The sequence below is a fragment of the Dreissena polymorpha genome, chromosome 9, assembly GCF_020536995.1.
Source record: "Dreissena polymorpha isolate Duluth1 chromosome 9, UMN_Dpol_1.0, whole genome shotgun sequence".
Taxonomy (NCBI): Eukaryota; Metazoa; Mollusca; class Bivalvia; order Myida; family Dreissenidae; genus Dreissena; species Dreissena polymorpha.
In genome coordinates, this window is record NC_068363.1 from 67,340,809 (window position 1) to 67,359,094 (window position 18,286).

An 18,286-nucleotide genomic window follows, 5' to 3' on the forward strand; every position below is an offset into this window, starting at 1 on the left:
GGTATGTAGCTGGACCAACCGAGTTAGGTAGGTATCTGTGCCTACAGTGGTATAGGTAGGTAGTTGGTCCAACAGTGGTGTAGGTAAGTAGCTGGTCCAACAGTGGTATAGGTAGGTACCTGGTCCAACAGTGGTATAAGTAGGTAGCTGGTCCAACAGTGGTGTAGGTAAGTAGCTGGGCCAACAGTGGTATAGTTAGGTAGCTGGTCCAACACTGGTATAGGTAGGTAGCTGGGCCCACTGTGATATAGGTAGGTAGCTGGTCCAACAGTGGTATAGTTAGGTAGCTGGACCCACAGTGATATAGGTAGGATGCTGGGCCAACAGTGGTATAGTTAGGTAGCTGGACCAACACTGGTATATTTAGGTAGCTGGACCCACAGTGATATAGGTAGGTAGCTGGGCCAACAGTGGTATAGGTAGGTAGCTGGTCCAACACTTGTATAGTTAGGTAGCTGGACCCACAGTGATATAGGTAGGTAGCTGGTCCAACAGTGGTATAGTTAGGTAGCTGGACCCACAGTGATATAGGTAGGTAGCTGGTCCAAAAGTGGTGAAGTTTGTAGGTAGCTGGGCCAAACCTGGTGAAGTTTGTAGGTAGCTGGGCCCACAGTGATATAGGTAGGTAGCTGGGCCAATTGTGGTATAGTTAGGTAGCTGGGCCAAGAGTGGTATAGGTAGATAGCTGGGCCAACATGGAATAGGTAAGTAACTGGGCCAACATGGTATACGTAGGAAGCTGGGCCAACATGGTATAGGTAGGTAGCTGGTCCAACAATGGTATAGGAAGGTAGCTAGGCCAACATTATATACGCAGGTAGCTGGACCAACAGTGGTATAGGTAGGTAGCTGGGCCAGCAGTGGTATAGGTAGGTAGCTGTGCCAACAGTGGTATAGGTAGGTAGCTGGGCCAACAGTGGTAAAAGTAGGTTGCTGGACCAACAGTGGTATAGGTAGGTAGCTGGTCCAACAGTGGTATAGGTAGGTAGCTGGGCCAACAGCGGTATTGGTAGGTAGCTGGTCCAACAGTGCTATAGGTAGGTAGCTGGTCCAACAGTGCTATAGGTAGGTAGCTGGGCCAACAGCGGTATAGGTAGGTAGCTGGTTCAACAGTGGTATAGGCAGGTAACTGGGCCAACAGTGGTATAGGTAGGTAACTGGTCCAACAGTGGTATAGGTAGGTAGCTGGTCCAACAGTTGTACAGGAAGGTTACTGGGCCAACAGTGGTAAAGGAAGGTAGCTGGTCCAACAGTGGTATAGGTAGGTAGCTGGTCCAACAGTGGTATAGGTAGGTAGCAGATCCAACAGTGGTATAGGAAGGTAGGTGGGCCAACAGTGGTATAGGTAGGTAGCTTGGCCAACAGTGGTATAGGTAGGTAGCTGGGCCAACAGTGGTAAAGGTAGGTAGCTGGTCCAACTGTGGTATAGGTAGGTTGCTGTGCCAACAGTGGTATAGGTAGGTAGCTGGGCCAACAGTGGCATAGTTAGGTATCTGGACTAACAGTGATATGGGTAGGTTGCTGTGCCAACAGTGGTATAGGTAGGTAGCTGGGTCAACAGTGATATAGGAAGGTAGGTGGGCCAATAATAGTATAGGTAGGTAGCTGGGCCAACAATGGTATAGGTAGGTAGTTGGACCAACAGTGGTATAGGTAGATAGCTGATACAACAGTGGTGTAGGTAGGTAGCTGGACCAACAGTGGTATAGGTAGGTAGCTGGTCCAACAGTGATATAGGAAGGTAACTCGGCCAACAGAGGTGTAGGAAGGTAGCTGGATCAACAGTGGTATAGGTAGGTAGCTGGTCCAACAGTGGTGTAGGTAGGTTGCTGTGCCAACAGTGGTATAGGTAGGTAGCTGGTCCAACAGTGGTATTGGTAGGTAGCTGGGCCAACAGTGGTATAGGTTGGTAGGTGTGCCAACAGTGGTATAGGAAGGTAGCTGGTCCAAAAGTGCTATAGGTAGGTAGCTGGTCCAACACTGGTATAGGTAGGTAGCTGGTCCAACAGTGGTATAGGTAGGTAGCTGGTCCAACAGTGGTATAGGTAGGTAGCTGGTCCAACAGTGGTATAGGTAGGTAGCTGGCCCAACAGTGGTATAGGTAGGTAGCTGGTCCAACAGTGGTATAAGTAGGTAACTGGGCTAACAGTGGTATCGGTAGGTAACTGGGCCGACAGTGGTATAGGTAGTTAGTTGGTCCAACAGTGGTATAGGAAGGTAACTGGGTCAACAGTGGTAAAGAAAGATAGCTGCTCCAACAGTGGTATAGGTAGTCAGTTGGTCCAACAGTGGTATAGGTAGGTAGCAGGTCAAACAGTGGTATAGGTAGGTAGGTGGTCCAACAGTGGTATAGGTAGGTAGCTGGGCCAACATTGGTATAGGTAGGTAGCTGTTCCAACAGTGGTCAATGTAGGTAGCTGGTACAACAGTGGTATAGGTAGGTTGCTGGTCCAACAGTGGTATAGGTAGGTAACAGGGCCAACAGTGGTATAGGTAGGTAGCTGTTCCAACAGTGGTATAGGTAGGTAGCTGGTCCAACAGTGGTATAGGTAGGTAGCTGGGTCCACAGTGATATATGTAGGTAGCTGGTCCAACAGTGGTATAGGAAGGTAGCTGGTCCAACAGTGATATAGGTAGGTAGATGGTCCAACAGTGGTATAGGTAGGTAGGTGGACCAACAGTGGTATAGGCCGGTAGCTGGACCAACACTGGTATAGGTAGGTAGCTGGGCCAACAGTAGTATTGGTAAGTAGCTGGGTCCACAGTGATATAGGAAGATAGCTGGGCCAACAATGGTATAGGTAGGTAGCTGTGCCAACAGTGGTATATGTAGATAGCTGGGCCAACAGTGGTATAGGTAGGTAGCTGGTCTAACAGTGGTATAGGTAGGTAGCTGGTTTAACAGTGGTATAGGTAGGTAGGTGTGCCAACAGTGGTATAGGTAGGTAACTTGACCAACAGTGGTATAGGAAGGTAGGTGTGCCAACATTGGTACAGGTAGGTAAGGTAACTGGACCAACAATGGTATAGGTAGGTAGCTGGTCGAACAGTGGCATAGGTAAGTAGCTGTGCCAACAGTGGTATAGATATGTAGCTGGGCAAACAGTGGTATAGGTAGGTAGCTGGGTCCATAGTTATGTATGTAGGTAGCTGGTCCAACAATGGTATAGGAAGGTAGCTGGTCCAACAGTGATATAGGTAGGTAGCTGGTCCAACAGTGGTATAGGTAGGTAGCTGGGTCAACAGTGGTTTAGGCAGGTAGCTGGACCAACACTGGTATAGGTAGGTAGCTGGGCCAACAGTAGTATAGGTAAGTTGCTGGGTCAACAGTGATATAGGAAAATAGCTTGGCCAACAGTGGTATAGGTAGGTAGCTGGTCCAACAGTGGTATAGGAAGGTAGCAGGTCCAACAGTGGTATTGGTAGGTAGATGGGCCAACAGTGGTGAAGTTAGGTAGCTGTGCCCACAGTGATATAGGTAGGTAGGTTGGACAACAGTGGTATAGTTAGGTAGCTGGGCCACCAGTGGTAAAGGTAGATAGCTGGACCAACAGTGGTATAGGTAGGTAGCTGGTCCAACAGTGGTATAGGTAGGTAGGTGGGCCAACAGTGGTATGGTAGGTAGCTGGACCAACAGTGGTATTGGTAGATAGCTGGGCCAACAATGGTTTAGGTAAGTAGCTGGGCCAAAAGTGGTTTAGGAAGTTATCTGTGCCAACAGTGGTATAGATCTGTAGCTGGGCCATCATTGGTATATGTAGGTAGCTGGTCCAGCAGTGGTATAGGTAGGTAACTGGACCAACAGTGGTATAGGTAGGTAACTGGTCCAACGGTGGTATAGGTAGGTAGCTGGTCCAACAGTGGTATAGGTAGGTAGCTGTGACAACAGTGGTATAGGTATGTAGCAGGACCAACATAGTAAGGTTGGTAGCTGGACCAACAGTAGTATAGGTAGGTAGCTGGTCCAACAGTGGTATAGTTAGGTAGCTGTGCCAACAGTGGTATAGGTAGGTAACTGGTCCAACAGTGGTATAGGTAGGTAGCTGGGCCAACAGCGGTATTGGTAGGTAGCTGGTCCAACAGTGTATAGGTAGGTTGCTGGTCCAACAGTGGTATAGGAAGGTAGCTGGTTCAACTGTGGTATAGGTAGGTAGCTGGGCCAACAGTGGAATAGGTAGGTAAACTGGGCCAAAAGTGGTTTAGGAAGGTTGCTGTGCAAATAGTGGTATAGGTGGGTAGCTGGGCTAACAGTGGTATAGGTAGGTAGCTAGGCCATCAGTGGTATAGATAGCTGGGCAAATAGAATTATAGGTAGGTTGCTGTGCCAACAGTGATATAGGTTGGAAGCTGGGCAGACATTAGTGTAGTTAGGTAGCTGGGCCAATAGTGGTATAGGTAGGTAGCTAGCCAATCATTTTTTAGCTCGGCTGTTTTCGGAGATAACCCTAGGTATTGTCATAGCCAGCTCATCGTCGGCGTCTCTGTCTGGCATCCAACTTGCTTAAACCTTTACATAAGCTCTAAATTAAAAGTGCTTCCACCTAAAACTTTGAAACTTCATATGTAGATGCACCTTGATGAATTCTGCACGCCAGACCCATTTTTAGGTCAAAGGTCAAGGCCACTGTGACCTCTAAAAAAATGCTGACAAGCTTTCATTTATTCAAAACTGCACCTGCAGCTGAGCGTTGGCACCAGTTATGCTGTGCTCTTGTTATTGTTGTGTTATATATATTTAGTTGTCTACCAATCTTCCTAAGATGTTGAGTGAAAATACTAAATAACTGTAAAAGTACAAGAATTTTTATGCTTTGATAATTTAAAAGATTATGTATTATATAAATGTTGTAAAAACAATATGCCCATATTATTTTACATGTAATGTTTTTCAGTGCTGCTGTTCAATATTACAATAATTACAACTTCTTCCATTTCAAGCAATTTTCTGCATTTTATTGCTGTGGTAATTTTCTGGAAAATCAGGTCTAATTCATTCATAAACGCAGCCAGCTTACTCAAAATTAGACATAATATATCTAACAGTTCATACACCAAGGAAATGCTGATTTTTTTTTCAATTTTTTACTGAAGGCTGCACTGAAGGTTTATAATTGTAACAAATTAAAGCTGTAGTTTTTAGTATTCATACGAAACTTGCATCCCGCTTCTTAATTGTAACAAAAAATTATCATCTAATTATTCAGTATTGTCTTGATCTGCTTTCACACTTCCATTCCATTTTATTATGCTCCCCCTTAATAAATTTGGGGGATTATATAGTCGCCGCTTCATCTGTCTGTCCGTGTGTCCGTCCGTGCGTGCACAATTTTTGTCCGGGCTTTTTCTCAGCAATTAATGACCGGAATTCAAAGAAACTTTATGGGAAGCTTCACTACCAAGAGGACATGTGCATATTATCAGCCGGTTCTGGTCGGATGATTTTTCACAGAGTTATGGCCCTTTGAAATTTTCCATTAACTGTACATATAGTGCAATTCTTGTCCGGGCTATTTCTCAGCATATAATCATCGGAATTCAATGAAACTTTATGGGAAGCTTCACTACCAAGAGGACATGTGCATATTATCAGCGGGTTCTAGTCAGATGATTTTTCACAGAGTTATGACCCTTTGAAATTTTCCATTAACTGTACATATAGTGCAATTCTTGTCCGGGCTATTTCTCAGCAACTAATGACTGGAATTCAATGAAGCTTTGTGGGAAGCTTAACTACCTTGAGGAGATGCGCATGTTATTTGTGGGTTCTGGTTAGATGATTTATTTATAGAGTTATGGCCCTTTGAAATTTTAAGTTGCTAAACCATCCATCATATTATTTTGTCCAAAGTTATGCCCCTCAAGATGTTTCCTTTTATCTGAATATATAGTGCAATATTGTGACTAAAAAGACCTTTGGGGAGCATCACCCGTCTCCGATGGTTTCTTGTTTTTCCCAACTCTATGTCTATTTACCAACATTTTCATTCAGTTGACCGTTCAAGAATATTTTATTGTTCAATCAGTTTACAATTTACAGTTGTTGTTGTTTTTATGCCCCCGGTAGGGTGGCATATATCAGTTGAACTGTTTGTCAGTCAGTTTGTCAGTATGTGTGTATGTCAGTATGTGTGTATGTCAGTCTGTCCGTCCGTCTGTCCGTCCGAAAAAAACTTTAACATTGGCCATAACTTTTTCACTATTGAAGATAGCAATTTGATATTTGGCATGCATGTGTATCTCATGGAGCTGAACATTTTGAGTGGTGAAAGGTGAAGGTCAAGGTCATCCTTCAAGGTCAAATGTCAAATATATGGCGTCTGTCCGTCTGAAAACTTTAACATTGGCCATAACTTTTTCAATATTGAAGATAGAAACTTGATATTTGGCATGCATGTGTATCTCATGAAGCTGCACATTTTGAGTGGTGGAAGGTAAAGGTCATCCTTCAAGGTCAAAGGTAAAAAAAATCAAAGCGGCGTTTCCATGAAGCTGCACATTTTGAGTGGTGGAAGTTCAAGGTCAAGGTCACCCTTCACGGTCAAAGGTAAAAAAAAAAAATCAAAGCGGCGTTTTCATGAAGCTGCACATTTTGAGTGGTGGAACTTCAAGGTCATCCTTCAAGGTCAAAGGTCAACAAAAAAAATCAAAGCAGCGTTCTCATTAAGCTGCACATTTTGAGTGGTGGAAGTTCAAGGTCATCATTCAAGGTCAAAGGTAAAAATAAAATATCAAAGCGGCGTTATCATGAAGTTGCACATTTTGAGTGGTGGAAGTTCAAGGTCAAGATCATCCTTCAAGGCCAAAGGTCAAACAAAATATTTTAAAAATTCAAAGCGACGTTCTCGTGAAGCTGCACATTTTGAGTGGTGGAAGTTCAAGGTCAAGGTCATCCTTCAAGGTCAAAGGTAAAAAAGATTTTGTTTCTGAAGAACACACCTCTTGTTTAATATTTAACACAGCAACTTGATATTTGGCATGCATGTGCATCTCATGGAGCTGCACATTTTTAGTGGTGAAGGTCAAGGTCATCCTTCAGAGTCAAATGTCTAGTATATGGCGTCTGTCCGTCCGTCTGAAAACTTTAACATTGGCCATAACTTTTTCACTATTGAAGATAGCAACTTGATATTTGGCATGCATGTGTATCTCCTGGAGCTGAACATTTTGAGTGGTAAAATTTGAAGGTCAAGGTCATCCTTCAAGGTCAAATGTCAAATATCCCGTCCGTCCGAAAACTTTAACATTGGCCATAACTTTTTAAATATTGAAGATAGCAACTTGATATTAAGCATGCATGTGTATCTCATGGAGCCGCACATTTTGAGTGGTGAAAGGTCAAGGTCATCCTTCAAGGTCAAAGGTCAATTTTTGCAATATTGAAGATAGCAACTAGATATTTTGAATGCATGCGTATCTCATTGAGCTTCACATTTTTGAGTGGTGAAAGGTCAAGGTCATCTTTTAAGTTCAAAGGTCAAATATATGGCTTCAAAGCGGCGCAATAGGGGGCATTGTGTTTCTTGTTTTAGATGAAAATCAATCAGATGTAAAATATTCGTAGACTTATATCAATAAACCATGAATGTATACAATTAACTTAGCTGCATTGGCCTAAAATACATAATCGCCATTCATCTTTTAGTATTATTGTATTGCGAGCTTCAAGAACCGAGAACGAAAACCATGCATTTCTGATGTTTGTTGCAGGTTTTGAAACTGCAAGGTCATTAGCTTTCCATGGGGCACATGTCGTTATGGCATGTAGGAACCTCCTGTCAGGACAAGAATGCTGCGACAGAATACTGGCAGAGAGGCCAGGGGTCAAGGTCACAGTAATGAAAATTGACCTTGCGTCCTTGGGCAGTGTCAAGGATTTTGCTGAGCAGTACAAACAGAAAGAATGGTGCGTATTTTGTTCAGCGGTTTGGATCATATGTACGCTGTGGGTTTTATGGGTTTGAAGTTTTAAACTGTATTTTTAGCTCACCTGATTGCTCAGGTGCGCTTTTGTGCCCGGTATTTGTACGTTGTATGTCCGTCCATCCGTTCGTTAACATTTGCTCGTAAACACTCTAGAGGCCACATTTCTTGTCCCATCTTCATGAAACTTGGTCAGAAGCTTTGTCCCAATAAAATCTCGGCCGAGTTCAAAACTGGGTTGTGCCAGGTCAAAAACTAGATCACTAGGTCAAAAAAAAGACAAACCTTGTAAACACTGTAGAAGTCACATTTCATGCCCAATCTTCATGTACCTTTGTCAAAATGTTTGTCTTAATGATATCTTGGTTGAGTTCAAAGTGGTTCCGATCCGTTGAAAAACATGGCTGCCAGTGGGCGGGGCAGTTTTCCTTATTTGGCTTTAGAGAAACCTTATAAACACTCTAGAAGTCACAATTTTTGCCCAATCATCATGAAAGTTGGTCAAAACATTGGTTCAATTGATGTCTCGGACGAGTTTGAAAATGGTCGAGATCGGTGAAAAAACATGGCCGCCAGTGGGCGGGGCATTTTTCTCTAAATGTATATGGTGAAAACATGTGAACACTAGAAGTCACATTTTTGGCCCAATTTTCATTAAATTTTGTCAGAACTTTTGTTTCCTAGATATGTGAGTTAAGTTTTAAAATGGTTCCGGTCTGTTGAAAAACATGGTTGCCAGGGGGATGTGGCAGTTTTCCTTATATTTATATAGTAAAAAGGCTTGCAAACAATCATGAATTAAGGTCATGTAACATGTGAGACAACTCTTCTAAAAATTGCATTTTAGAATACAGTAGTTATTCCCCTTTGATTATTCATGTTTTAATAATTATACAGTGTAGTTGTGTTTCATTTATGTGTTAATTGTTATTTGAGGTTGGATGTTTTTATGCCCCCTTTCGAAGAAAAGGGGGCATATAGTGATTGGACTGTCCGTCCGTCTGTCTGTCTGTCCGTCTTTCCATCACACTTTGCATTTAGGTTTCGAAAAATGCTCTTAGCTTCTATGTCCCTTGAGATATAACCTTCATATTTGGTATGCATGTGTATATAGACAAGGCCTTTCCTTACGCACACTTTTTTTTAGCCCTGTGACCTTGACCTTTAACTAAGTGTCCGCGTTTAGGTTTCAAAATCTGCTTGTAGGTTTCGAAAAATGCTCATAACTATTAAGTCCCTTTAGATATAACCGTCATATTTGGTATGCATGTGTATATGGACAAGGCCTTTCCATACGCACACAAAATTTTACCCCTGTGACCTTGACCTTGAACTTAGGGTCCGCGTTTAGGTTTCGAAATCTGCGTTTAGGTTTCAAAAAATGCTCTTAACTTCTATGTCCCTTGAGATATAACCTTCATATTTGGTATGCATGTGTATATGGACTAGGCCTTTTCATCTAAATCTGCGTTTAGGTTTCAATAAATGCTCATAACTTCTATGTCCCTTGAGATATAATCTTCATATTTGGTATGCATGTGTATTTGGACAAGGCCTTTTCCATACGCACAAAGTTTTTTACCCCTGTGATCTGAGCTGTCCGTCAATCCACATTTCGTTTGTAAACACTCTAGCATTCACATTTCTCAAGCATTCTTTATCAAAGTTGCTGAAAGATCACATAATTAATGCCATAATGATTGCCCTTAGATTGTCCAAATTTTCTGTATATTATACAAAATTCTTGTAAGCAACGTTTGATGTTTGGGGGTGAACTCAAAATATAGGTCACCATTTCAAATCTTTCAAAAACAAAAACACTCCCTACCCCAGAGCTTTGGTTCAATAATGATGAAACTTGACCATGATGTTTGTCTGTTCAATATCTAGGTCATGTTTGACATTAGGTAAAGATTGAATGAACGGACTCCTCTCAGGTGAGCAAACTAGGGCCATCTTGGCCCTCTTGTTAACCTTTCACGTTACTGCATCTTATTTTGCATAAATAAACTACAAGTAAAAGAAATAACAACAATATGGTTGTGTTATAACATAAATTGAGGAAAATATTGCAAGGATAATAATGTTTTTAAAAATTCTTTGTTTTAAATATTAAGATATGTGATTAGAATTCTACAAAAAAAAGTGATTTCATTGGACAAATTAACACATTCCAAGAAGAACATTCCAAGAAAACTCTATTTTTCTATATAACATTTGGCATTTTTACCTATGGCATTTTTATATTTTACTTCTGGCATTTTTACCTCTGGCATTTTTACCACACACCTTCCAAAAATGTAAGTTCAACATTCTGGTATTCAAGTCATTGGAAAAATCATGTTTCTGAATAAATTTCAATAAAACATTGCACAAAAACCTCTAGTTATTTGATATTTGCTCATCATGTTTATGTATGACAATTGATTGAATTTTTCTCTAGAGTGCTATCTGTTTGTTATGTAAAACAAACTTAATTCAAACACCAAAATCACCTTAATTTTTTAGCACATTTTCTTGAGATGAAAACAATAATGAAGACACATTTCTCACACTGTTAAGATTTTCTGTGCAAAGGCTTATTTAGAGCTATGTTTTGAATGTAAAATACAGATAAAGGGGTGATGTAGGAGAGATGGCAGGGGCTTGTCTCCTGCATCCATATGGATATTGTACTGATATATGGCTGACAATGCTAATGACTTAAGTCAGAACTGTGGTGATTTATTTGAGTGAGTTAACATATTTCTTCATATTTAAGCTGGTTGACTTAAAACAAGGGAAACAATGAAACAGATTTCTGAGGGCGAGGCCCATATACTGGTTTTATCCATTCCACAATTCGAATTTCAATGAATTCAATTTCTCCTGTGTTTGTGAACATTATATCCATTTTGACTTAATACATGAATTTATTAAGAATGCTACAGCTTATCATTTTGAAGAAAGTATGTAAGTCACTTTATAGCAAAGGCAGTTTCATAATTTTTTATTAAATGGGAGGAAAGGAAAGAGTACAGAAGCCTTTCATGTTCATATGGATTTGAACATGAAAACCATTCCCGCAAAATATTAACAACACTTAAATCATGAATCATATATCATGTTATGCTGATTAGTCCTTAGGTAAGAAGAATTCTATTGATTTTGGTATAACAAAATCAAATATCACAGGGGCATACACAGTTAAAACAATATTTTATTTGCACAAATTGACAAGCTGGGAGTCTGAATGCATAAAGTCATGTTTTGCAAATATCGGGGGGGGGGGGGGGGGGGTTATACAAAAATACACACTTTTGTGACATTACATTGTTTTTTAATAATGTTTATGTTGTCAATGTGTTTAAGCAAAATGACAATTACAGCTTGATGGTCTTTTAGTTGATAGACATATGTGCATGCTGTCACTTTTTAGCTCACCTGATTGCTCAGGTGAGCTTTTGTGACCGGTCTTTGTCCGTCGTATGTCCGTCGGTCCGTCTGTCCGTCCATCCGTTAACATTTGCTTGTAAAAACTCTTGAGGCCACATTTCTTGTCCCATCTTCATGAAACTTGGTCAGAAGCTTTGTCCCAATGAAATCTCAGCCGAGTTCGAAACTGGGTTATGCCGGGTCAAAAACTAGGTCACTAGGTAAAAAAAAAAAGAAAAACCTTGTAAACACTAGAAGTCATATTTCATGCCCAATCTTCATATAACTTTGTCAAAATGTTTGATATCTTGGTTGAGTTCAAAAGTGATTCTGATCTGTTGAAAAACATGGCCGCCAGTGGGCGGGCAGTTTTCCTTATTTGGCTATAGAGAAACCTTGTAAACACTCTAGAAGTCACAATTTTTGCCCAATCATCATGAACGTTGGTTAAAACATTGGTTCAATTGATGTCTCGGACGAGTTAGAAAGTGGTCGAGATCGGTGAAAAAACATGGCCGCCAGTGAGCGGGGCATTTTTCTCTATATGTATATAGTGGCAGTTTTCCCTATTTGGCTATAGAGAAACCTTGTAAACACTCTTGTAATCACAATTTTTGCCCAATCATCATGAAAGTTGGTCAAAAGATTGGTTTTATTGATATCTCAGACGAGTTTGAAAATGGTAGGGATTGGTGAAAAAACATGGCCGCCAGTGGGTGGGGCATTTTTCTCTATATGTTTATAGTGAAAACATGTGAACACAGTAGAAGTCACATTTTTGGCCCAATTTTATGAAATTTGCTCAGAACATTTGTTTCCTTGATATGAGAGTTGAGTTCAAAAATGGTTCCGGTCAGTTGAATAACATGGCTGCTGGGAGGGGGGCAGTTTTCTCATTATGCCCCCCCCCCCCCCTTTCGAAGAAGAAAGGGTATATTGTTTTGCTTATGTCGGTCAGTCCGTCCACCAGATGGTTTCCGGATGATAACTCAAAAGCGCTTATGCCAAGGATCATGAAACTTCATAGCTACATTGATCATGACTCGCAGATGACTCCTATTTATTTTCAGGTCACTAGGTTGAAGGTCACGATGACCCAAAATAGTAAAATGGTTTCCGGATGATAACTCAAGAACACTTATGCCTAGGATCATGAAACTTCATAGATACATTGATCATGACTCGCAGATGACCCCTATTGATTTTTAGGTCACTAGGTCAAAGGTCAAGGTCACAGTGACCCAAAGCAGTAAAATGGTTTCCGGATGATAACTCAAGAACGCTTATGCCTAGGATCATGAAACTTCATAGATACATTGATCATGACTTGCAGATAACCCTTATTGATTTTCTGGTCAAAGGTCAAGGTCACGATGACCCAAAATAGTGAAATGGTTTCCGGATGATAACTCAAGAACGCTTAGGCCTAGGATCATGAAACTTCATAGGTACATTGATCATAACTCGTAGATGACCCATATTGATTTTCAGGTCACTAGGTCAAAGGTCAAGGTCACGATGACCCGAAATAGTAAAATGGTTTCCGGATGATAACTCAAGATTGCTTAGGCCTAGAATCATGAAACTTCATAGGTACATTGATCATGACTCGCAGATGACCCCTATTGATTTTCAGTTGACTAGGTAAAAGGTCAAGGTCACAGTGACCCGAGATAGTAAAATGGTTTCCAGATGATAACTCAAGAACGCTTATGCCTAGGATCATGAAACTTCATAGGTACATTGATCATGACTCGAAGATGACACCTATTGATTTTCAGGTCACTTGGTCAAAGGTCAAGGTCACGGTGACCTGAAATAGTTTAATGGTTTCTGTATGATAACTCAAGAACGCTTATGCCTAGGATCATGAAACTTCATAGGTACAATGATCATGACTCACAGATGACCCCTATTGATTTTCAGGTCATTAAGTCAAAGGTCAAGGTCATGGCGACCTGAAATAAGTAAAATGGTTTCTGGATGATAACCTAAGAACGCTTATGCCTAGTTTCATGAAACTTCATAGGTATATTGATCATGACTCGCAGATGACCCCTATCGATTATCAGGTCACTAGGTCAAAGGTCAAGGTCACAGTGCCAAAAAACGTATTCACACAATGGCTGTCAAGGTCACAGTGACTCAACTTAGAAAAATGGTTTCCGGATGATAAATCAAGAATGCTTACGCTAGGATCATGAAACTTCATAGGTACATCGATCATGACTCGTAGATGAAATAATGATGAAACTTGACCAGGATGTTTGTCTGGACAATATCTAGGTCAAGTTTGACATTTGGTAAACATTGAATGAACCGACTCCTCTCAGGTGAGCAAACTAGGGCCATCTTGGCCCTCTTGTTTAATAAATGTCCTAATGCAGGGTTCCACACTAATGTTTGGAACTCCTACTTTTTCCTTTGGACTCCTTTTTTCTTTGGGACTCCTACTTTTTCCTTAGGGACAGCTACTTTTATCTTTGGGCTCATACTTTTTCCTTTGGGAATTCTTCTTTTTCCTTTGGGACTCATACTTTTTCCTTTGGGAATGCTACTTTTTCTCTTGAAACTCCTTTTTCCTTTGGAACTCCTTCTTTTTCCTTTGGGAATTTAACTTTTTCCTTTGGAACTCCTTCTTTTTCCTTTGGGACGCCTACTTTTTCCCAAGTAAGGAGTCCCTGTTTTCTGTTTTCAAATCATTGCAATACCCCGAGTTAAATGACAACAAACTATCCATGAAGTTTAATAGTTAAATTTCATTAATTTACTCTAAGCTTACAAAGTTTGACAAGTTCACTTATTGTTTTCTGATGAATCATGAATATGATGAATTGTTGTTCTGCGTAGTAGCAACACAGCTGTAAGCTGCATTTGATAGATTGGTGTCAAAGCAATTTGTGGTATAGTTAGAGGACAATAACATGTTCTAATGATGCACAAGATTAATTTGAGTACATGTGAAAACGTCATATAATCACTAAATATTCTTTTATATTAACATAGAAGATATATGTACAAATATCAATGTCGGTTAGCTTTGCTTACTTTTTTGGTATTCATGTACATTAACAAGATTGAAGAAAAAAAACACTGGAGTAAAAATTTTCTCCTTAGTGCAATTTATTTCCAGGAAATTTGTTGAAATGGTACTTTTTCGTATGAAATCATGTATGGAATATAATTGAGAGCAATTATGTAAATTGTTCTGTTTTGAGGTATTATTAATAAACAACACACAGACTAAGACAAAAATACAAGAATATAATGATAAAGATAAATATCTAAATAACTATTATTTTGCCTGGCAAATTGTTAGCTGCTGGAAATAGTTGCAGCATGGTAGTTTGCACTCGAACACAATGTCTTTGTTTTAGAATTTAATAATTTGATGCTGAAGGCTATTCACATTGTATTGCATCCAAGATTGTGTTCCCTATTGGTGGTACATGTACCAGTTTCTAACATCTTCCTCCAATTTATTATAAATGTCAAGTTAAATCATAGATGAGTCGCGTCATGCATAAATGGGTCTAATGCAAAATGAGGCTAGCATTGCTCCAGACCAGCATGCACATTTCTGCGATTGTGTCTGAAGTTACCCTCCCGGCCTTAAAGTCCTGCAAGGTTTCCTGGCCTATTTGGCGGACAGAGTAGTTCCGGACCAGATTGCATGAATGTGCTGCTTGGTCTGGAGCTATGTTGGTTGCATTTTGCATAAGACCCATTTTACCCATTCCCAATTACAAGCAACGTGAAAATGTGCAAATAGCATGAAACCAGAACAGTCTGCGAGTAACTCGCAGTCTGTTCAGGTTTTATGCTGTTTGCTGCTCATCAGTATCTTATGTTTGGAGGTTAAGCTTTAAAAACTTGAATCTAGTAAGAAAGGTCTTAAATTAAATATAACTTTCTAAGGGACTATAAATGTGTGAAAATACGTATCTAAGTGGTAATGGGTTAAGACTCATCTCATGACAGACTAAGGAAGTCATGATAATTTATGGGAAATAGGGAGATAATCTCTACTTGCATTCCACAATGATATGATATTGATATACATGTACCTTGTTTACTTAAACATTTTTTTTGCATTCCAGGCCATTGCATTACTTGATTTGTAATGCAGCAGTATTTGGTTTGCCATATACCCGAACAGAGGATGGGCTTGAGACAACGTTTCAAGTCAACCATCTCTCGCACTTCTATCTTACCAAGCTTCTGTGGGACCTGCTGATGAAGAATGCACCTGCTCGTGTGATTGTGGTGTCATCTGAGTCACACAGGTATGACCGATACCTGTACATCTAAATCACAGTCATATGTACATATCTGACCATGTGATTGTGGTATCATCTGAATCACATTGGTATCAACGACATGTGTCATTTGAATAGCGCGTATGTATGATACCTGTGCAGGTGTCATATGAATCACACTGGTATGTATGATTCCTGTGCAGGTGTCATCTGAATCACACTGGTATGTATGATACCTGTACAGGTGTCATCTGAATCACACTGGTATGTATGATACCTGTACAAGTGTCATTTGAATCATACTGGTATGTATGATTACATGTGCAAGTGTCATCTGAATCACACTGGTATGTATGATACCTGTACAGGTGTCATCTGAATCATACTGGTATATATGATACCTGTGCATGTGTCATCTGAAACACACTGGTATGTATGATTACATGTGCAAGTGTCATCTGAATCACACTGGTATGTACGATACATGTACAGGTGTCATCTGAATCACACTGGTATGTACGATACATGTACAGGTGTCATCTGAATCACACTGGTATGTATGATTACATGTGCAAGTGTCATCTGAATCACACTGGTATGTATGATACATGTACAGGTGTCATCTGAATCACACTGGTATGTACGATGCCTGTACAGTTGTCATTTGAATCACACTGGTATGTATGATACCTGTGGAGGTGTCATCTGAATCTCACTGGTATGTATGATACCTGTACAAGTGTCATTTGAATCACATTGGTATGTATGATACCTGTGCAGGTGTCACCTGAATCACACAGGTATATATGATACCTGTACAAGTGTCATTAGAATCACACTGATATGTATGATACCTGTGCAGGTATCATGTGAATCACACAGATATGTATGATACATGTGCAGGTGTCATCTGAATCACACAGGTATATATGATACCTGTACAAGTGTCATTTGAATCATACTGGTATGTATGATTACATGTGCAGGTGTTATCTGAATCGCACTGGTATGTACGATACATGTACAGGTGTCATCTGAATCACACGGGTATTTATGATACTTGTACAAGTGTCATCTGAATCACACAATATGGAATGAGTGATATGTTGGACGTCATCATTGATGACGTTCAATTGAACGAATGATAATGGCGACTTAAATTCATTAAGCTCCAGTATAAAGCTGCGATTTGGGGCGCTTGAAAACTGGCCCAACACTTGTGCTGAAATTTGACATGTATATGGACCAGAATGTGATCTACCTGTTGGCGTATTCGTCATATCTGGGAAAAATCCAGTTTTCGATAAAATTACAAAAAAGTGGTGTTTTTTATTGCGCAATCGCTATGAACACGTGGCTTGGCCGGAAGTACATGTAGCGTTAATAGCAACCCCAAGACAATTCACCCCCACGAGACAATTCAAGCACTAGACAATTAAAAATTGATTTTAAATATAAAAAAATCGTACCCAAAATATTTCGTGTCCATATTTCTTCATACACCTTTTTTTTTCGTACCCATTTTTTCGTCCCCAAATTTTTTTCGTACCCAAATTTTTTCGTACCCAATTTTTTTTCGTACCCATTTTGTTCGTACCCAAATGTTTTTTGTACCCAAATTTGTTCAAACCAATTTTTTTTTCGAACCCATTTTTTTTTCGTACCCAAATGTTTTTCGTACACAATTTGTTTCGTACCCAATTTTTTTTTTTTGTACCCAAATTTTTTCGTACCCAATTTTTTTCATACACAATTTTTTTTCGTACCCATTTTTTTCATACCCAAATGTTTTTCGTACCCAAATTTGTTCGTACCCAAAAAAAAATTTCTACCCATTTTTTTCGTACCCAAATGTTTTTCGTACCCAAATTTGTTCTTACCCAAATTAATTTTCGTACCAATCTTTTTCCTACCCAAAAGTTTTTTGTACCCAAAATTTTTCGTACCCAATTTTTTTTTTTCGTACCAATTTTTTTCGTACCAAAATTTGTTTCGTACCAAAATTTTTATTCGTACCCATTTTTTTCGTACCTAAATAGTTCTTTGTACCCTATTTTTTTTCGTTCCCTATTTTTTTTTCGTACTCTTAATTTATTTTCGTAACCAAATTTGTTTTTTTCCTACCCACATTTTATTCGTACCCATTTTTTTCGTTCACAAATTTGTTTGTACCCAAATTTTGTTCGTACCCATTTGTTCGTACTCAAATTTTTTTCGTACCCAAATTTTTTCGTGCCTGATTTTTTATTCGTACCCATTTTTTACGTACCCAAATAGTTGTTCGTACCCTTATTTTGTTCGTACCCTTCTTTGTTCGTACTCAAATTTGTTTTCGTACCCACATTTTTTTTTTTTTCATACCCACATATTTTTTCGTACCAAATTTTTTTAGAAATAGTCCATTTTCAATTTGATTTTATCTCTCCACTCATTCCATCACGCGAAACCCTTAAGGTGTTGCAAATCTAGTTATGTTTAGCCCATGTAATTGTAGTGATATCTTAATCTCTAAAACACAAAAGGATATCCAGGTTATAACACTGGTTAATGTAATTGTTGTTTAAATCTGCCTTTGACATCATGTCAATCCTGTAGTCTTTATAACTTCTGTTTAACACAAATTTCAAATTCGGTGGAAACCTTCTTCATGACACCTCTGAAATGTACTTTCCTTTTCATAAATTGTTGAGACA

At 39.6% G+C, this 18,286-nt stretch overlaps 1 protein-coding gene across 12 annotated transcripts in view; it reads left to right on the forward strand.

Annotated features, from left to right (window-relative positions):
- The window catches only part of LOC127845676 (WW domain-containing oxidoreductase-like), a 323,591-nt gene that overhangs the window by 16,515 nt on the left and 288,790 nt on the right, over positions 1–18,286 (forward strand). For all 12 annotated transcript variants that reach the window (XR_008033317.1, XR_008033315.1, XR_008033320.1 and 9 more), the window contains exons 5-6: positions 7,708–7,903; positions 15,435–15,620. Coding sequence is in view for 6 of the 12 variants with exons in the window: in XM_052376734.1 (XP_052232694.1) it covers positions 7,708–7,903; positions 15,435–15,620 (382 nt within the window). In the remaining 6 variants the exon portion in view is untranslated. The remainder of the gene's footprint in view (positions 1–7,707; positions 7,904–15,434; positions 15,621–18,286) is intronic.